This window comes from Pan paniscus, chromosome 1, assembly GCF_029289425.2.
Source record: "Pan paniscus chromosome 1, NHGRI_mPanPan1-v2.0_pri, whole genome shotgun sequence".
Taxonomy (NCBI): domain Eukaryota; kingdom Metazoa; phylum Chordata; class Mammalia; order Primates; family Hominidae; genus Pan; species Pan paniscus.
In genome coordinates, this window is record NC_073249.2 from 110,112,232 (window position 1) to 110,132,036 (window position 19,805).

The following is a 19,805-nucleotide window of genomic DNA, read 5'->3' on the forward strand; positions in this document are numbered from 1 at the left end:
CTGAGATCGAGCCATTGCACTCCAGCCTGGGCGACAGAGCAAGACTCTGTCAAAAAAAAAAAAAAAAAAAAAAAGAAACAGAACACTGCAAATTCCATTTCTAACAAAATTAAGGGATACTTGATACTTCATAACATCAAATCGGAAGAAAAGTAGGCATATAAGCAGTAAAGATCAGAGAGAGGTTTGGTATAAACGGAAGAGAGGATGTTTGGGTCTGCAGACTGAAAAATACAAAGCCAGTAGAGCACAGTTCTCTAAATTAGATGGTGTAACTTGACATACAAAACTCAAATTCTCATGAGCAGCAATGAGAACAGGATCACAGGCTAATGGTGAGTTCTTCTTTGGACCTTACTAGATATAATGTGTTGAGAAGCTGGAAAAACAGAATTGAGTAAGGATTCTCACAGACAAGCTGTTTGCACCTGCGGACTTTGGTGAGGGAAGGGAATGAATGACAGATTCACTATTGTGCTGCATTTCCAATCTCAAGTGGCTGGGGAGAAGCAAAGTCTAAAAAAAACATATTTATGTCTGGACTCTTACCTGGTGTTTTATGTCAAAACTTTCATTCAGGAAAATAGTAATGAGTAATTTGTTAAAAAAGAACAGGTACAGAATTTATGCAAAGATATTACTAGAAAAAAGGAAAAGGAGAGAAAATTGTGGGCACAAAATACGTAAAAGAGCAATTGAAAATTCCAAGCAAATATCACCATGAGAGAAAACATAGTAAAGTCTTCATCTCTGTAGAACAAGTATATAAACAGAGATACAAGAGCTCAGAGACAATAAGATGTGATATCAGTAACAAAGTATAAGAAAAAATAGTTATCAACAAAATGAAGGCCAAAATGGAAGCAATACAAAGAAAAACAGTGTTCAAAATATAAGGAGCTTAGAAGACAAAATTGAGAAAAGCTAGTAAATGTGTGGAAATAAAAGGAGACAGAAAGAAAATGATAGATAAGAAAGAAAAAATTGAATAGTATACAGTTTTTGGATGACAGAAGAGTTAACTTTCTCACCTTTTATAACATCATCCAGAACTATCTAAAAAGTGGTCTATGGAATTTTTCAGATTGAGATTGTTATACATAGTGTTGGTCTCAAATGTGAAAGAACACAGGGAATATAGACAGCATCCCTGAGTCCATTCCTAAACTACTTAAAGACAAAATCCAGCCAAATGAATGACGATGGGAAACCTTGTGGCAGAAGAATTGATATTGTACTCAAGTCCAGAAAAGTGAAGTATATATCAGGTCCTCTGAAAAAGAAGGTTTTCCCAAGTTTATACCAGCCAGGTTATTCATCAAATGTAATGACAATATTCTCAAACAAATAAGAGTACAAGGAACATAACACCTCCTCCCACCTCCAGGGGCCCCCTTAAAAGCACTTACAAAGTTCACCTAATCTAGAGTTGAATCAAAATAAATCCCTAGGAAAGTCTCCAGCTTCTTAATATATTTCATGATTTTTCTTTCCCCCTTACTCTCAGGGAGATATTTTAAAATTTGGAATTTCAGGAACTTAAAGATATCTATTGTGGGAACAATATTTAAAGTTCAACAGTTTGTTTTACTTCATTTACTTTTTTATCTGTTCAATTCAAATTAATAACTTTTCAAAATACAATGGCATTTTATGATTCAATTCCTGTGAAGTTATTTCCGTTCTTATATTTGAATATATATGTGTTGACTGTGTCTAGAATGATGTTTAAAATAACTGATGTTTCAGATGGTATTTCTAGGTAGTAGCATGTTGAGATTTAAAATGGTTTCTATCTGTGCTGTTTTCTCTGTATTATTTTTATTATTGCTTGATTTTAAAATAATGAACACATATCATCTTATAAAAATGAGTCATTTAAGAAATAGAAGGCTTTCCTGACTTCCCCCCGCCTCTCCAACACACACACAAAGGCAGGGAATAGGTGTAGATTCTGAGTAAGAAAAAACACAAAGCCTACATTAAAACTAAGCCTTGATGACACTTATTTTTATTAATTGCATTCTTAATTTTTTTTACTCAGGTTATGCACATTCGGAAACTACTTCAGAAAATGGATCGTCCAAATGGTCTTTATCCAAATTATTTGAACCCCAGAACAGGGCGCTGGGGTCAGTGTAAGTATTCTAGTATACCTGAGGCTTTCTTAAAAAATTATTTGTCTGAAAACTCTTTGCTTGATGTTGTAAAAAGTACACTACATGGAGTTAGAAACCCTCAGTTAGAAATCCTTGTGGTCTGCTGGTGCTGTTCTTAGGCATGTTTCTGATCTCTCTTAGCTTCAGTTTTCCCACTTATAAAATGGAAATGTTAATAACATGTCTCCTAAGAGTATTTTATTTCCTGTATTGCTAAAATATAGTGTGGCAGTTTGAAGGTTGTACTTAAAAACTCTTATTAATAAATTATATCTTCATGTAAATAAAAGCACAGCTTAGGAGAGGGAGGTAGAGGAGGAGTATGAAAAACAAACGAGTATTTACTAGAAGGGGGGCAGTTGTTCTTGGATAAGCCATGTCTGTTCATTCATTTTAAGAAGAGGGCATCCTGGCCTTCATTATTTACCAGTCTCTGTGCTAAGTTCTTAGAAGAGATTGAGATGGAGAAAGAACATAGGGCTTGGCCTGAATTCACAGGCTGGCAGGATATGCTGACACATAAATGTTACTGTACAGGAAGGAACCAATTGTTATATGAAACTGTGGTAAAAATGATTCCCTCTGCCTGAGGGGAAAGTATTTTGTTTAGGGAGAGGGTAATTTTTCTTATTAGAACTCATTTATTTTCGAAGGAATTGATTTTTAAAAGTAACAACTAATATTTCTGTGGAAATGTGGAACTTACAGAATTTTAGTAATTGTAGGTTTATCAATGCTATTCTCTTTTAAAAGTTAGGAAAACAAAAACAAATAATAGAGATTGCAACTTTGCCGCTAATAAAACATGATTCAGTTATTTTTGAGACTAATGAAATCATAAGTAGTAAATAAGAGACAAAAGTAATGATCATTTAATTTTAGTATTGAAAACACTGCTGATTCTGCCAGTAAGAAAATAAGCTGGTGTGAGTACCAAGAATAGGAAAACATTTGCCCTGGAATTGTCTTTTTGTTCCTTTCTAGGAAATTGTCTTTTATTTTATGAAAGGAAAGCAGATAGGTCAATATAATTATGTCTTTCATGGATCTGGGAATAGATCTCAATCTTCTTTGACTCTTTTTATACTTACTTTTCCTGTTTCCTGAAATTATTTACATATGACTCATTTTTCTCTTTATTTTGAAGAAGATAAAAGCTCTAATGCCTAGACTGAGTGGGAATGATATTTTCTGGAAAAACAAAACCCTGAGAGCTGCATTTCTAAAATGTAAAAACGTAGTTTTCTTATTTCAGATAAGAGTGACTGGATTGGATGTCTACTTAGTAATTTGGATGAATTCTATCAATCATAAATCTTTACCCCTGTGAGTTGTATTGAGATTTGAGAATATTATGATAAAATAATGATATAATAATATATATGAAAAATTATGTTCAGTTCTTGTCTTAGACTATATGCCAGTGTATATTCTATATGCCAGTGTATATTCTATATGGTATTACTATTTAAATGTAAAAGATGAAATCATAAAACTACTAAAAAAAGGGTTGAATATATAATCAGGAAAGCCTTTTCTAAGCATGTCACGTAAAACAGAAACTACAAAAAAAGATGTCAGTTTTCCTGTATATTATTGTTAACCTCTGTATTAGTCTGTTCTTATGCTGCTATAAAGAACTGCCTGAGACTGGGTAATTTATAAAGGATAGAGGTTTAATTGACTCACAGTTCCACAGGGCTGGGGAAGCCTCAGAAAACTTACAATCTTGGCAGAAGGGGAAGCAAACACATCCTTCTTCACATGGTGGCAGGAAGGAGAAGTGCCAAGCAAGGCGGGGAAAAGCCCCTTATAAAACCATCAGATCTTGTGAGAACTCACTCATTATCAAGAGAACAGCATGGGGGTAACGTCTTCCTGTACCCACTCTCCAGAGTATATATATTTGTATGCTTTTTGAGCCAGCAACTCATTTCCAGCAATTTATTCCAAATAAATTTTCAGAGCTATATATTAAAGTTTATTTACAATAATCTTGGGGTTGTTTATAATAGGGATAATTTGGAAGCAATCTAAAGCAGTTCTATCTAACAGAACTTTCTGTAATGAGGAAAAGTTCCTATTATCTGTATTATCCAATACAGTAGTCACTAGCCACATGTGACCATGGAGCACTTGAAATGTTGCTAGTATGGTTGTGGAATTACATATTAAATTTTAATCTAATTAACTTACATTTAATTAGCTACTTGTAGCTAGTGCTTCTACATTGGACAGGGCAGTTTTTAAATGTCTTGTAATAGGGATTTGGTTAAATACATTTTGGCCTGTCCAGATATAGTATACTATGCAGCCATTAAAAGTTATATTTTAGAATACCTGACATAGATAAATGACATATCTAGAAAGATATTTAGAAAAGGAGAGGAAACACCATAGAAATAGAAACCAAAGTGTTATGTGTGGTTTTCTTTGAATTTGTGTTTTTATTTTCTCCTTTTCATTTACTGTTACTATCCAGATTTGATTATGAACATCTATTACTTTTGATGTTAGCTTAAAAACATTTTTAAATAAAAAGAGAATCCCATTTTCCATGCCAGTATAAGGATACTCAGAAAAGTAAATCACAGTTTGAGAATTGCCAGCCTTAAAATGATCAAAAGTACAGCATTGATGACATGGAGGCAGGAGAGTCACTTGAACCCAGGAGGTGGAGGTTGCAGTGAACCGAGATTGTGCCACTGCACTTCAGCCTGGGTGACAGAGCGAGACCCTCTCTCAAAAAACAAAATAAAACAAAACCAAATCCAAAAAACAGAACTCTTTCTCTTCAACGTTGTGTTGGGAAAACTGGATAGCCATGTGAAAAATAATGAAGTTGAACCCTTACTCTATATTATCTACAAAAATTAACTCAAAACAGATCAAAGACTCTAAATTTGAGAACCAAAACTGTAAAACTCTTAGAAGAAAATATAGGGGAAAATCTTCATGACCTTTGATTTGACACTGGATTCTTCAATATGACACCAAAGGCACAGGTAACAATACAAAAATAAAAGATAAATTGGATTTGATTAAAATTGAAAATTTTTGTGCATCAAAGCATACTATCTATGAGAAAGAAAGACGACCCACAGAATGAGAGAAAATATTTGCAAGTCACATGTCTTTTAAGGGTCTATACACAGAATATATAAAGAACTCCTACAACTCAATAACAGAAGACAAACTACCTACAACTCAACAACAGAAGGCGAATCACCAAATTAAATAATGGGTGAGGACTTGAATAGTCATTTCTGCAAAGAAGATATGCAAATGGAAAATAAGTACATGAAAAAGATGGTTAACATTAAAATACAAATAAACTCACTGAGATACCACTTCACAGCTACTAGGAAGACTGTAATCAAAAGGATGAAAAATAAGCATTGGCAAGGATGTGGAGAAGTTGGAACCCTTGTACACTGCTAGTAGGAATGTAAAATGGTGCAGCTGCTGTGAAAACCTAGCAGTTCCTTAAAAAGTTAAACATAGAATTACCATATGACCCAGCACTTCATCTCCTCTGTATATACCCAGAAGATTTGAAAACAGAGACTCAACCAGATACTTGTAGCCTAGTGTTCGTTACATTATTTATGATATCCAAAAGGAGAAAGTAACTCAAATGTCCAACAGATGAATGGGTAAACAATATGTGAGTATAAACATACAATGGACTATTACTCAGCCATAAAAAGGAATGGAGTTCTGATACATGCTATAATACAAACAAACCTTGAAAACATTATGCTAATCAACAAAAGCCAGTCACAAAAGGACAAATATTGTATGATTCCACTTATATCAAATATCTAGAGTTGTCAAATTCATAGAGACAGAAAGTAGATTAGAGTTGACCAGAAGCTTTGGATGAGAAGAAAGTGGAGAAGAAAATGGAGAGTTATTGCTAGAGTTTGTATTTGCAGTGATGAAAATTTTTGGAAATAGGTAGTGGGGATGGTTTTACAGCACTGTGAATATAATTAATGCTGCTGAATGGTACACTGTCAAAATAGTTAAAATGGCAACTTTTGTGTTATATACATTTCATCACAATAAAATTTACAACAAAAAAGATAACTTTTATTCCTCTGTTTTTTTCTCACAAAATAAATTCAAATTACTTTATAATATATTCACTCTCAGCAGTTTTTAATTTCAATGTTATAGAAAGAGCTATTCACTGGTTATTTTGGCAGAAGATCTTTAAAATCCTAGCGAGCTGCCCTGATATCCTTTTAGCAGCTGTAGTCCTTACAAAATTGTCCAATTTGTTCCTTTTAATGTTTTTGTATATTTTATATCAGCCTCTGAAAAGTATATCAAATTTTATTATTATCTTTGAGCTATATGCATCTGTCATATTTATAAATAGTCTGCAAAACAAACATTTAATTGAACTGAAATTTAACAATTCAGCTTTGGCTAACTGTATTATAATTAGAGTAATGATAATGTCTGTGACATGCACATAGCAATCACAGAGAATAATTACTGGTAATTACCTTCAGGAAAAGTACTTGGCAACAGATGTAAAAGAATATAGCAAGAAACCTAGATTTAAAGGCAAATTACTAGTTTTTTTTTCTTTTCTAAAACTTTTTTTTTTGCTAGTTTTCTAAGCACAATACTTAGCCTATGTCATTTAATGATTAAAGTGAAGAAAATATAGGAAATCAGTCATTACTGATTCATTGTTTTATATTACTAAATTTATAATTGTGGAAAAAACAAGAATGGACATGTTATGCCCCTTTGAGTTAGAAAATGAATTGATTGTCTTGCTTAATAATTTAGATAATTTATTTAATTTCTCTATGCATCTTTATCTGTTCTCATTGTACTTATTTAATAGAAAATTCATGTGGATCATATTTATAATACGTTTGAAAATGCTTCAAATTAGTTTTTATTCTAGAATTTCCCATAAGAAGACTTCAAGAAATAGCTTCTGTTAGAAACCTGCCATTAACTGTATAACATGTTGAAATAAATCATATGAATCATTGCTATTTAGGAGTATTTTATAATATGTTAATCAATTTCTGAATATCAAAAGGACCTTAGAGTGACATGGTTTATCAAATTTGACATGTAGGCATATACTCTACAGGAAAAATAAGTAGCTTCAAGTTCCTTAGTGGTATTCTTTTGCTTTAATGTAATTTCAGATGGTCTGTAAAGCAAGGTGGACAGAATTCTCACTTGAGAAGGTTTTTTTTTTTGTTTGTATATTTTGTTTTTATTGAAGATAATTGACAAGAAAATGTAAATTCTCTGTTCAATAATAAGGTTAATTTTGTTTTAATATGATTTGTTATTATAACATTTCTAATTCACATTCTTCCTTTTGCACTCAGTGAATATATATACTCTGTTAAAAGTTAAACAAGGCATATACCATAAGGTGTCATATTCAGATACTGACAAGAAACCGGATCAGGTTTTGAGAAAACTAATGAAGGAACAAGATTAGTTTTATTCTGTTAAAACTGTCTATAAAATACATTGTAATAAATAGGCTAAATTAGGAAAAGGAAAGGCTTACAGCAGAAGGACATACTAGAAAGCTAATATAATACGGATCTGGATCTAGGATAGCTGTCTGTGGGAGTGGTAGTCATCATAGATTTTATCTTTTCCTTTGTATCCTACATTCATTCTTCACTAAGTCTTGTCAGTTCTGACTATTTCTGAAATATTCGTTTCCCCATTTTAACTGCACCTTTTCCCATTTGGAATACCTTCCGCCTTCTCTATGTCCTCTTATCAATAAATTCCTACCTATTCAATGAAAACAGAAAAAGAAAATCCTAAGTTAAATAAACTATTTAAATATAGTAATCTCTCTTGCAACCACCTGTTAGGGAAAAGGAAAAATATTAGGGTATATATATAAATACCCATTAAAAGATTAATATCAATTTTATGTGTGATAGTATTATAGGAATATATTTTCTCTACAGGATGTTTGCATTCATTAATTTCACTGATACTAAATATCAACCACTGTTCCAGATGCTAGGTTATAGATGTGAACAAGTAGACAGTGTCCCTAATACCCTTGGAGAACTTACATTCTGCTGGAGAGATATGAAATAAACAAATACATGATGTGATGTAATATAATGGTAAGAATTTCTTTTTTCTTAAAGCACTTTTAGTTTCTAGGACAATACATTCTTTTGCTTTTCTCATAGCCTTACTTAGCTTCATGCTTCACTCAGTCTTTTTATTATTATTATTAGTTTTCTCCTTTACTCCTAGCCTCTTAGTGTTGGAATGCCTTAGAGCAAGCTTGCCCAACCCAGGGCACTGGATGGCTTTGAATGCAGCCCAACACGAATTGATAAACTTTCTTAAAACATGAGATTTTTTTTTACAATTTTTAAAAAGCTCATCAGCTATCATTAGCGTTAGTGTATTTTATGTGTGGCTCAAGACAGTGCTTCCAGTGTGGCCCAGGAAAGCCAAAAGATTGGTGGACAACCCTGCTGTAGAGGTCAGTCCTCCATTCTTTCTTCTCTCCAGTGTCATAGTTTTAAATACCATTTACACGCTGGCATCTCTCAAATCTAGAACTCTAGTCCTCACCTTGTCCTTGGCCTCTGTACTCATATATCCAATTATCTACTTGACATTTTTACTTAAATATCTTATAGATACCTGAAACTTAATATATCTGTAAATGAGCTCTTCCTAATAATTCTATCCACCTCAAAACCTGTTATTCCTCCAGTCTTTCTCATTTCAGTTAATGGCAGGTCTATTCTTGCTCATGCCATAAATCTTGTTGTCATCCTTTACTTCTTTATCTCACACCCCACTCCAGTTTCTCAGCAAATTCTGTTCTGTCTGCCTTTGAAATATGACTAGAATTCAATTGCCGCTACCCTGAGCCAAGTCACCATCTCTTGCCTGGATTGTTATAATAGCATCCTAATTGGCCTTTCTGTTTCTGCCTCTGCCCCTTTCAGTCTATTCCTAATACAGGAGCCAGTAATTTTTTACAAAGTAAGTCACATTATGCCATTTTATTCAACTCTTCATTACTTTTCATGTCAGAGTAAAAGCTAAAGTCCTTTTGGGGCCCTGTGATCTGGCTCTTATTATCTCTTTTCCTTCATTTATTCTTCTCCAACTACATTGGCCTTCTGTCACTTGTTGAATCCATTAGGCACTTCACCACCACAGAGCTATTGCAGCCACTACTCCCTTTGCTTGGAATGATTTTTCGAGAGATATTCACATAGCTCAATCCCTCACTTTCTTCAGGTTTTTTTACTCAAAAGTTACCTTTTCAATGAAGTCTTCCCTGGTCACCTTACGTGATAGGCGGAAGTACAGAAAATTGAAAGACATGTTTTACAGATTTCTTCCACCGAGTGGTCCATATTTTCTCTGTGAATTAGAAGGCATTTAACTGCTGATAGCAGAGAAGGTAGAGCAGTAGGGGACTTAAGACAAATAACAAATGTCTTCTTCAGGAAATAGGAAAGAACATTAATGAAGGAGTTATAGAAAAGTTGACAGGCAGTGTTGAGGCTCATGTTGATGGTGAAAACGGTAAATTTGGAGGTAATAGTAAAACAGACTGACAGCTGGGCTGATCCACAGTTGATGTTTAACTGGCTGGGTACAACAGGAGAACAGTGGAGTAAAGGTCTTGAATGGTTGGACAAGTGGGATTACCTGTTGCTTCCTTTCGTATTCAACCTGACTGCATAGGATCCAAACTTATTTGAGAATATATGTATGTATACTTTTCTCTTTCTATTTTATCTAACAAATCCCAAAACTCGTATCAACCCAGCCACCTACTTTTCCCATTTACGTACAGAGTCAACTAAGCATTGCTGGTGAAAATAACAGTACAGATTAAAGTTACCATAAACGTACAATTTCCAGTTTTATGTGGATCACCAGTATTCCATGAGTTTTTTTTTTTACTTTGATCAATTTACTTTCCTATTCTTTACTCTCCTTAAGTTTTCTATGTAACCCCTCTATCCATCTCCAGCTCTTATTTTGACCATTTCTTTATTCTCAAGTTCCTAGGCAATTTTAGTTTAGATATATCTTTAGTAAAAATAGTATTTATATAGATTTTAAAAATTTCAGTTTGAGAGTCTCAGTGTTTTAAAAACTAAGTCAAAACAACTAAATTGGTGGAGGTTACTGATAGATTTGGACTAATTCCAAATATCCTTTGGTTTTGTTTATTTTTGAAAAACTGCTTTATTAAGATACAATTTACATATAATAAACTGTACATATTTAAAATGTACAACTTGGTGTTTTAAAATAGGTGTACACCTATGGAAATCATGATCACAATCAAAATAGTGAACATATCTATCACCCTTTTCCTCATACCCTTTCATGTTCCTTCTCTCAACCTCCTCCCTTCCCCCTCCCCCAAAACAACTACTGATCTGCTTTCTGTCATTAAAGCTTGGGTTGCCTTTTCTAGAATCTTAGATAAATGGCATCCTTTATTTGTACTCTTTATGTGGCTTCTTTCAGCGTAATTATTTTGAGATTGATCTATGTTGTGTATATCAGTAGTTCTGAGTGGAATTCCACTGTATGGAATACCATAGTTTGTTTATCCATTCTCCTGTTGATGGACATTTAGGTTGTTTCTGGTTTGGGGCTATTACAAATAAAGCTGCTATGAACACTGACTTACACACCTTCATATGTTCTCACTTCTCTCGGGGAATACTTAGGAATAGGCTGCTTTTATCAAATAGTAGATGTGTATGTTTAACTTTTTAAGGAACTACCAAGTTGTTTTCCAGAGTACATATACCATTTTACATTGCTATCAGTAGTGTTTCTCCATATACCTGCCAACACTTGATATGATCAGTCTTTTAGTTTTAGCCATTTTATTTCATTTTATTTTCTTTTTTCTTTTTTTAAAAATTATACTTGAAGTTGTGAGGTACATGCGCAGAACGTGGTTTGTTACGTAGGTATACACGTGCCATGGTGGTTTGCTGCACCCATCAACTCATCATCTACATGAGGTGTTTCTCCTAATGGTATTCCTCCCCTACCTCCCCACCCCCCGACAGGCCCCGGTGTGTGATGTTCCCCTCCCTGTGTCCATGTGTTCTCATTTTTCAACTCCCACTTAGGAGTGAGAACATGCAGTGCTTGGTTTTCTGTTCCTGTGTTAGTTTGCTGAGAATGATGGTTTCCAGCTTCATCCATGTCCCTGCAAAGGACATGAACTCATCCTTTTTTATGGCTGCATAGTATTCCATGGTGTATATGTGCCACATTTTCTTTATCCAGTCTATCATTGATGGGCATTTGGATTGGTTCCAAGTCTTTGCTATTGTGAACAGTGCTGCAGTAAACATATGAGTGCATGCATCTTTATAGTAGAATGATTTATAATCCTTTGGGTGTATACCCAGTGATGGGATTGCTGGGTCAAATGGTATCTCTGGTTCTAGATCCTTGAGGAATCACCACACTATCTTCCCCAATGGTTGAACTAATTTACACTTCCACCAACAATGTAAAAGCATTCCTATTTTTCCACAACCTCTCCAGCATCTGTTGTTTCCTGACTTTTTAATGATCGTCTTTCTAACTGGTGTGAGATGGTATGTCCTTGTGGTTTTGATTTGCATTTCTCTAATGACCAGTGATGATGAGCTTTTTTTCATATGTTCGTTGGCTGCATAAATGTCTTCTTTTGAGAGGTGTCTGTTCATATCCTTCGTCCACTTGTTGATGGAGTTGTTTTTTTCTTGTAAATTTAAGTTCCTTGTAGATTCTGGATATTAGCGCTTTGTCAGATGGATAGATTGCAAAAATTTTCTCCCATTCTGTAGGTTGCCTGTTCACTCTGATGATAGTTTCTTTTGCTGTGCAGAAGCTCTTTTGTTTAATTAGATCCCATTTGTCAATTTTGGCTTTTGTTGCCGTTGCTTTTTGTGTTTTAGTCATGAAGTCTTTGTCCATGCCTATGTCCTGAATGGTATTGCCGAGGTTTTCTTCTAGGGTTTTTATGGTTTCAGGTCTTAGGTTTAAGTCTTTAATCCATCTTGAGTTAATTTTTGTCTAAGGTGTAAGGAAGGGGTCCAGTTTCAGTTTTCTGCATATGGCTAGCCAGTTTTCCCAACACCATTTATTAAATGAGGAATCCTTTCCCCATTTCTTGTTTTTGTCAGGTTTGTCAAAGATCAGATGGTTGTAGATGTGTGGTGTTATTTCTGAGGCCTCTGTTGTGCTTCATTGGTCTATATTTCTGTTTTGGTACCAGTACCATGCTGTTTTGGTTACTGTAGCCTCATAGTATAGTTTGAAGTCAGGTAATGTGATGCCTCCAGCTTTGTTCTTTTGGCTTAGGATTGTCTTGGCTATATGTGCTCTTTTTTGGTTCCATATGAAATTTAAAGTAGTTTTTTCTAATTCTGTGAAGAAAGTCAATGGTAGCTTGTTGGGGATAGCACTGAATCTGTAAATTACTATGGGCAGTATGGACATTTTCACGATATTGATTCTTCATATTCATAAGCATGGAATGTTTTTCGATTTGTTCGTGTCCTTATTTCCTTGGGCAGTGGTTTGAATTCCTGGACACATACACCCTCCCAAGACTAAACTAGGAAGAAGTCGAATCCCTGAATAGACCAATAACAAGTTCTGAAATTGAGGCAGTAATAGTCTATGAACCAAAAGAAGCCCAGGACCAGACAGATTCACAGCCAAATTCTACCAGAGGTACAAAGAGGAGCTTGTACCTACCATTCCTTCTGAAACTAATCCAAACAGTAGAAAAAGAGGGAAATCCTCCGTAACTTATTTTATGACATCAGGATCATCCTGTTACCAAAACCTGGCAGAGACACAACAAAAAAAGAAAATTCCAGGCCAATATCCCTGATGAACATCGATGCAAAAATCCTCAATAAAATACTGGCAAACCGAATCCAGCAGCACATCAAAAAATTTATCCACCATGATCAAGTCGGCTTCATCCCTGGGATGCAAGGCTGGTTCAGCATACACAAATCAATAAACATAATCCATCACATAAACAGAACCAATGACAAAAACCACGTGATTATCTCAATAGACGCAGAAAAGGCCTTCGACAAAATTCAACACTCCTTCAAGCTAAAAACTCTCAATAAACTAGATAATGATGGAACGTATCTCAAAATAATAAGACCTATTTATGACAAACCCACAGCTAATATACTGAGTGGGCAAAAACTGGAAGCATTCCCTTTGAAAACTGGCACAAGATAAGGATGATAAGGATGCCCTCTCTCACTACTCCCATACAACATAGTACTGGAAGTCCTGGCCAGGGCAGTCAGGCAAGAGAAAGAAATAAAGGGCATTCAAATAGGAAGAGAGGAAGTCAAATTCTCTGTTTGCAGATGATATGATTGTATGTTTAGAAAACCCCGTCGCCTCAGCCCAAAATCTCCTTAAGCTGATAAGCAACTTCAGCAAAGTCTCAGGATACAAAATCAATGTGCAAAAATCACAAGCATTTCTGTACACCAATAATAGACAGCCAAAATCATGAGTGAACTCCCATTCACAATTGCTACAAAGAGAATAAAATACCTAGGAATCCAACTTACAAGGGATGTGAAGGACCTCTTCAAGGAGAACTATAATTTTAGCCATTTTAATAGATGTGTAGTGGTAACTCATTTTGGTTTTAATTAGCAGTTCCCAAATGACTAACGATGTTGAACATCTTTTTTATATACTCTTTGCTATCCATTTATCTTCTTTGATGAATTATCTGATCAAATCTCTTGTCTACTGCCTATTAAAAACATTATTTTCTTAATTGTTGAGTTTTGAGATTTCAGTATATATTCTGGATACAATTCCTATATCAGATATATTCTTGGAAGGTATTTTCACCCCATCTTTTAATTCTCTTAATAGTGTTGAAAAGCAGAAGATTCTAATTAGGAAGTCCATTTTTCCAATTTGCTTTTTATGAATTATATTTTATGTCATATCTAAGAAATCTTTGCCTAACTCAAGCACTCCTAACCCAAGCACACAAAGATATCTTCCTATGTTTTCTTCTAAAAGTTTATAGATTCAGGTTTTATATTTACATCTGTGAGACATTTTGAGTTGATTTTTCTATAGGGATCAAAGTTTATTTTTTTTACATATAAATATTCTATTATTTCAGCATCATTGGTTGAAAAGGCTTTCCTTTTTTCACTGCATTGCCTTTGCAGCTTTGTTAAGAATCAGTTGTACATTTAAGTGTATGTTTATTTTTGGACTCTATTCTGTTTGTTATTAAATCTACACAATCAACACAGTGTATACCATCCTGTTTTGATTAGTGTAGATTTATTATAAATGAAGTCAAATAGTGTTAGCCTTCCAAATTTGTTCTTTCTCAATAGTCGTTTTTGCTCTCTAGGTCCTTTGCATTTTCTTTCTTTCTTTTTTTTCTTCTTCAACTTTTATTTTAAATTCTGGGCTACATGTGCAGGATGTGCTTGTTACATAGGTAAACGGGTGCCATGGTAGGTTGCTGCACAGATCAACCTATCACCTAGGTATTAAGCCCAGCATCCATGAGGTATTCTTCCTGATGCTCTCCCTCCCCCTATACCTCCAAACAGGCCCCAGTGTGTGTTGTTCCCCCATGTATCCATGTGTTCTCATCATTCTGCACTCACTTATAAGTGAGAACATATGGTGTTTGGTTTTCTGTTCCTGTATTAGTTTGCTGAGGCTAATGGCTTCCAGCTCCAGCCATGTCCCTGCAAAGGACATGATCTTGTTCCTTTTTATGGCTGAATAGTATTCCATGATGTGTATGTACCATATTTTCTTTATGCAGTGTATTATTAATGGGCATTTAGGTTGATTCCATGTCTTTGCCATTGTGAATAGTGCTGCAGTGAACATAAGCTTGCATATATCTTCATAATAGAATGATTTATATTCCTTTGGGTATATATCCAGTAACAGGGATTACTGGGTCAAATGGTATTTCTGCCTCTAGATCTTCAAGGAATCACCACACTGTCTTCCACAATGGTTGAAATAATTTACACTCCCACCACCAGTATAAAAGCATCCCTTTTTCTCTGTAACCTCACCAGCATTTTTTATTTTTTGACTTTTTAATAATCATTCTGACTGGTGTGAGATGGTTTTTCATGGTGGTTTTGATTTGCATTTCTCTAATGATCAGTGATGTTGAGCTTTGGATCAGTTTGATCAATTGATCAGTTTGGGATTGATTTTGATTCAATCATTATTCTTATTGTGCATTATTTTTTTTTTTTTTTTTGCCTCTGCATGCCTGGTAATTTTTGACTAGATTCTATGTGCTGGATATTTTTTTATCCCTAGAAATCTTCTTGAACTTTGCTTAGGGTTACAGTTAAGTTACTTGGAAATAATTTGACCTGTTTCTTGTTTTGCTTTTAGGATTTTTTAGGTGAATCTGGTGCATTGCTCAGTGAGGCAAGATCTTCCTGAGTACTATACTAAATGTCCTGTGAATTATGAATTTTTCTTGTCTGGCTGGTATGAACATCCACTGTTCCCAGTAGGCTCTTTGTAAGCACAGGCAGTGTTCCCACCAGTCCTTTCATGTGGTTCTTTCCATTGTCTCAGTTAGTTTCTTCACATGCAAGTGCTGCTCAGTACTCTGCTTAATACTCAAGGGAGATCCTTTGCAGATCTCTGGGGTTCTCTTTCTTTGCACATCTGTTCTCTCTGGTATACTATCCTATAAACTGTAGCTTCCCCAGTCTTTCCAGACTCAGCCTTATTTCTGAAACTTAGAGAGTCCATAGGTCTGTGCCTTAATTTTTTCTCTCTGTGCCTTTGCCTGAAAATTTTCTTGATGCAGTAATTTACAGGCAATAATGGGACTCACCTTGTTTGTTTTCCATCATTTAGCGATTACTATCCTCTGTTGTCTGATGTTCATTGTCTTGAAAACCAGTGTTTCATGTATTTTGTCCAAAGTTTTTGGTTGTTTTAGGTTTCAGGCTAAGCTCAAGTACCCATTACTCTATTTTAGCCAGAAGCACTTTTTTTAAAAAAAGTCAATTCCTATTATGTTATTTTTCTTCCTATTTACTGGGCATTCTTAAAATATCCTACCCCATGCTGCCTCATTTTTTTACTCATTTGAGTATTTGCATATATGTATATTTCCATCTTTTTCTAACAGTTGCCCTTGAATTTTAACTTATATCTTGTTTATATTTTTTCTAACAACATCTAGACTTAATCATTACTGTATCTTCCCTCTGAACAACATGAAAACTTGTGTACTTTCACTACCCCATTGCCTAGCCTTATCATGAACTTGAGGTTCAAAGAGTTAATCCCTCTGTTCATTATTGCTTTTTGCACACTCCATTCTATCCTCTTAGATTTTTTGCTTTAATTTTTAGAACACTTCCTCTAGGAGTTCCTAATGGTTCGTTACCTACACCTTTCCCTCAACCCCACCCAGATGACCTAAGTCAAGATGAAAGAAAAGATCCTTCTGCAAGAAATCTCTTTACCTATCAACTCATTTATTTGCCCACTTGATCTTCTGTTTCTCCAGTCTCAGAGAATCCAGCATCCACTGTTCTGCCCAGTATTTATCCATTGACCTGTGCTCTGTCTGGATCCTATCTTCTCTCAACTCTTGAACTTTTTCTTTTTTGGTGTTTGCATTTACTTATGCTATATTAAACTTCTTGGTTCCTTTCTCATAGCCAGTAGGTTCCTCTCTCTACTTCAACTGTTTTTCAATGCCATAGATTCCTTCTGGCAAATATTCTGTACCTCTTCTTCATGTCTTGGTAAAGCCTATTTAAAAAAAAAAAAGGAATAGTCTATTTTTCTTGTTTGCCTTCTGTTCACTTCTCAATACATTGCATTCTGGGCTCTGCTCCCCATCACTTCACTAAAAATAATTTGACCCTCTTACTGTCCTATAGACTAGTCCAAAAAAAGGACAACGTACTAGGTATTGCTGTATAACAAACCCCTCTAAAATTTAGTAGCTTAAAACAATTTTTTATTTCTCTGGAATCAACAGGTTGCCTGAGTGATTGTGCTGATCTGGCTTGGGCTTTGCTTATCTTATCTGGGTTTGTTCATGTGTCTGCAGGTAGATGACAAGTTGGCTGAAGGCTAGCTTGGCCCCACTGGGGAGGACTCAGCTCTGCTTCATGTGGTCTCATCATCTATCAGGAGATACCATGCTTTTTACATAGCAGTGACAGTTCCACAAAAAGAAGTGGAGCATGCAAGGCTTCTTGAGGCTTAGGATTGAAACTGGCACACTGTTACATTTTACCAGATTCTGTTAAACAAAGCAAAATGCAAGGCCAGTCCAGTTTCAAAGGATGGAAATTTGTTTCATGTTCTTTACACAGCTTCTTAAATGTTGATATTCCTAGAAATTTTTCTTCTAACCCTTTCCATTTTGCCTCACCAACCTCATCTCTTTTTACAGGATGACAAAATTTGCCCTATATATTGGTGACATCCAAATCAGCAATTAGCAAACTATGGGAGACCAGCCTGTGGCCTGTTGTTATATGGCCCACTAGCTTAGAATGGTATATATATATGTTCTAGGGTACATGTGCACACGTGCAGGTTTGATACATAGGTATACATGTGACATGTTGGTTTGCTGTACCCATCAACTCATCATTTACAACTCATCGTATGTCTTTACAGTAGCATGATTTATAATCCTTGGGGTATATACCCAGTAATGGGATTGCTGGGTCAACTGGTAATTCTAGTTCTAGATCACTGAGGAATTGTGACACTGTCTTCCACAATGGTTGAACTAATTTACACTCCCACCAACAGTGTAAAAGTGTTCCTATTTTTCCACATCCTCCACAGCATCTGTTGTTTCCTGACTTTTTAATGATTGCCATTCTAACTTGCGTGAGATGGTATCTCATTGTGGTTTTGATTTGCATTTCTCTGATGACCAGTGATGATGAGCATTTTTTCATGTGTCTGTTGGCTGCATATACAGACATATATATATGTCTCAAAAGAAGACTGTTTTGAGAAGTGTCTGTTCATATCCTTTGCCCACTTTTTGATGGGGTTGTTTTTTTTCTTGTAAATTTGTTTCAGTTATTTGTAGATTCTGGATATTAGCCGCTTGTCAGGTGGGTAGATTGCAAAACTTTTCTCTCATTCTGTAGGTTGCCTGTTCACTCTGATGGTAGTTTCTTTTGCCATGCAGAACTTCTTTAGTTTAATTAGATCCCATTTGTCTATTTTGGCTTTTGTTGCCATTGCTTTTGGTGTTTTAGTCATGAAGTCCTTCCCATGCCTATATCCCGAATGGTACTGCCTAGGTTTTCTTCTAGGGTTTTTATGGTTTTAGGTCTTAGGTTTAAGTCTTTAATCTATCTTGAATTAATTTTTGTATGAGATGTAAGGAAGGCATCCAGTTTTAGCTTTCTACATATGGCTAGCCAGTTTTCCCAGCACCATTTATTAAATAGGGAATCCTTTCCCCATTTCTTGTTTTTGTCAGGTTTGTCAAAGGTCAGATGGTTGTAGATGTGTGGTGTTATTTCTGAGGCCTCTTTCTGTTCCATTGGTCTATATATCTGTTCTGGTACCAATACCATGCTGTTTTGGTTACTGTAGCCTTATAGTATAGTTTGAAGTCAGGTAGCGTGATGTCTCCAGCTTTGTTCTTTTTGCTTAGGGTTGTCTTGGCAATGCAGGCTCATTTTTGGTTCCTTTGAACTTTAAAGTAGTTTTTTCCATTTCTGTGAAGAAAGTCATTGGTAGCTTGATGGAGATGGCATTGAATCTATAAATTACTTTGGGCAGTATGGCCATTTTCATGATATTGGTTCTTCCTATCAATGAGCATGGAATATTCTTCCTATCAATGAGCATGGAATATTCTTCCATTTGTTTGTGTCCTCTTTTATTTAGTTGAGCAGTGGTTTGTAGTTCTCCTTGAAGAGGTCCTTCACATCCCTTGTAAGTTGTATTCTTAGGTATTTTATTCTCTTTGTAGCAATTGCAAATGGGAGTTCACTCATGATTTGGGTCTCAATTTGTCTGTTAGTGGTGTACAGAAATGCTTGTGGTTTTTGCACATTGATTTTGTATCCTGAGACTTTGCTGAAGTTGCTTATCAGCTTAAGGAGATTTTGGGCTGAGACGATGGGGTTTTCTAAACATACAATCATGTCATCTGCAAACAGGGACAATTTGACTTCATTTCCTAATTGAATCCCCTTTATGTCTTTCTCTTGCCTGATTGTCCTGGCCAGAACTTCCAACACTATGTTGAATAGGAGTGGTGAGAGAGGGCATCCTTGTCTTGTGCCAGTTTTCAAAGGGAATGCTTCCAGTTTTTGCCCATTCAGTATGCTATTGGCTGTGGGTTTGTCATAAATAGCTCTTATTATTTTGAGATGCGTTCCATCAATACCTAGTTTATCATTGGTTTGTGTTTCAGGTATGGGGTGGGATTTTGCATCAACTTTTAAGAGCATCTTGACAAATAATCATTGTATAACCACAGTTGACCCTTGAACAACACAGGGGGGTTAGAGTCACCAACCTCTTGTGTAATCAAAACTTCACATATAACTT

General features: G+C 35.2%; 1 protein-coding gene across 1 annotated transcript in view; it reads left to right on the plus strand.

Moving 5' to 3' along the window:
• Positions 1–19,805, plus strand: part of MAN1A2 (mannosidase alpha class 1A member 2) — a 160,214-nt gene that overhangs the window by 95,647 nt on the left and 44,762 nt on the right. The window contains exon 8 of the mRNA XM_003806289.7: positions 2,045–2,138. Coding sequence (XP_003806337.3) covers positions 2,045–2,138 — 94 coding nt within the window. The remainder of the gene's footprint in view (positions 1–2,044; positions 2,139–19,805) is intronic.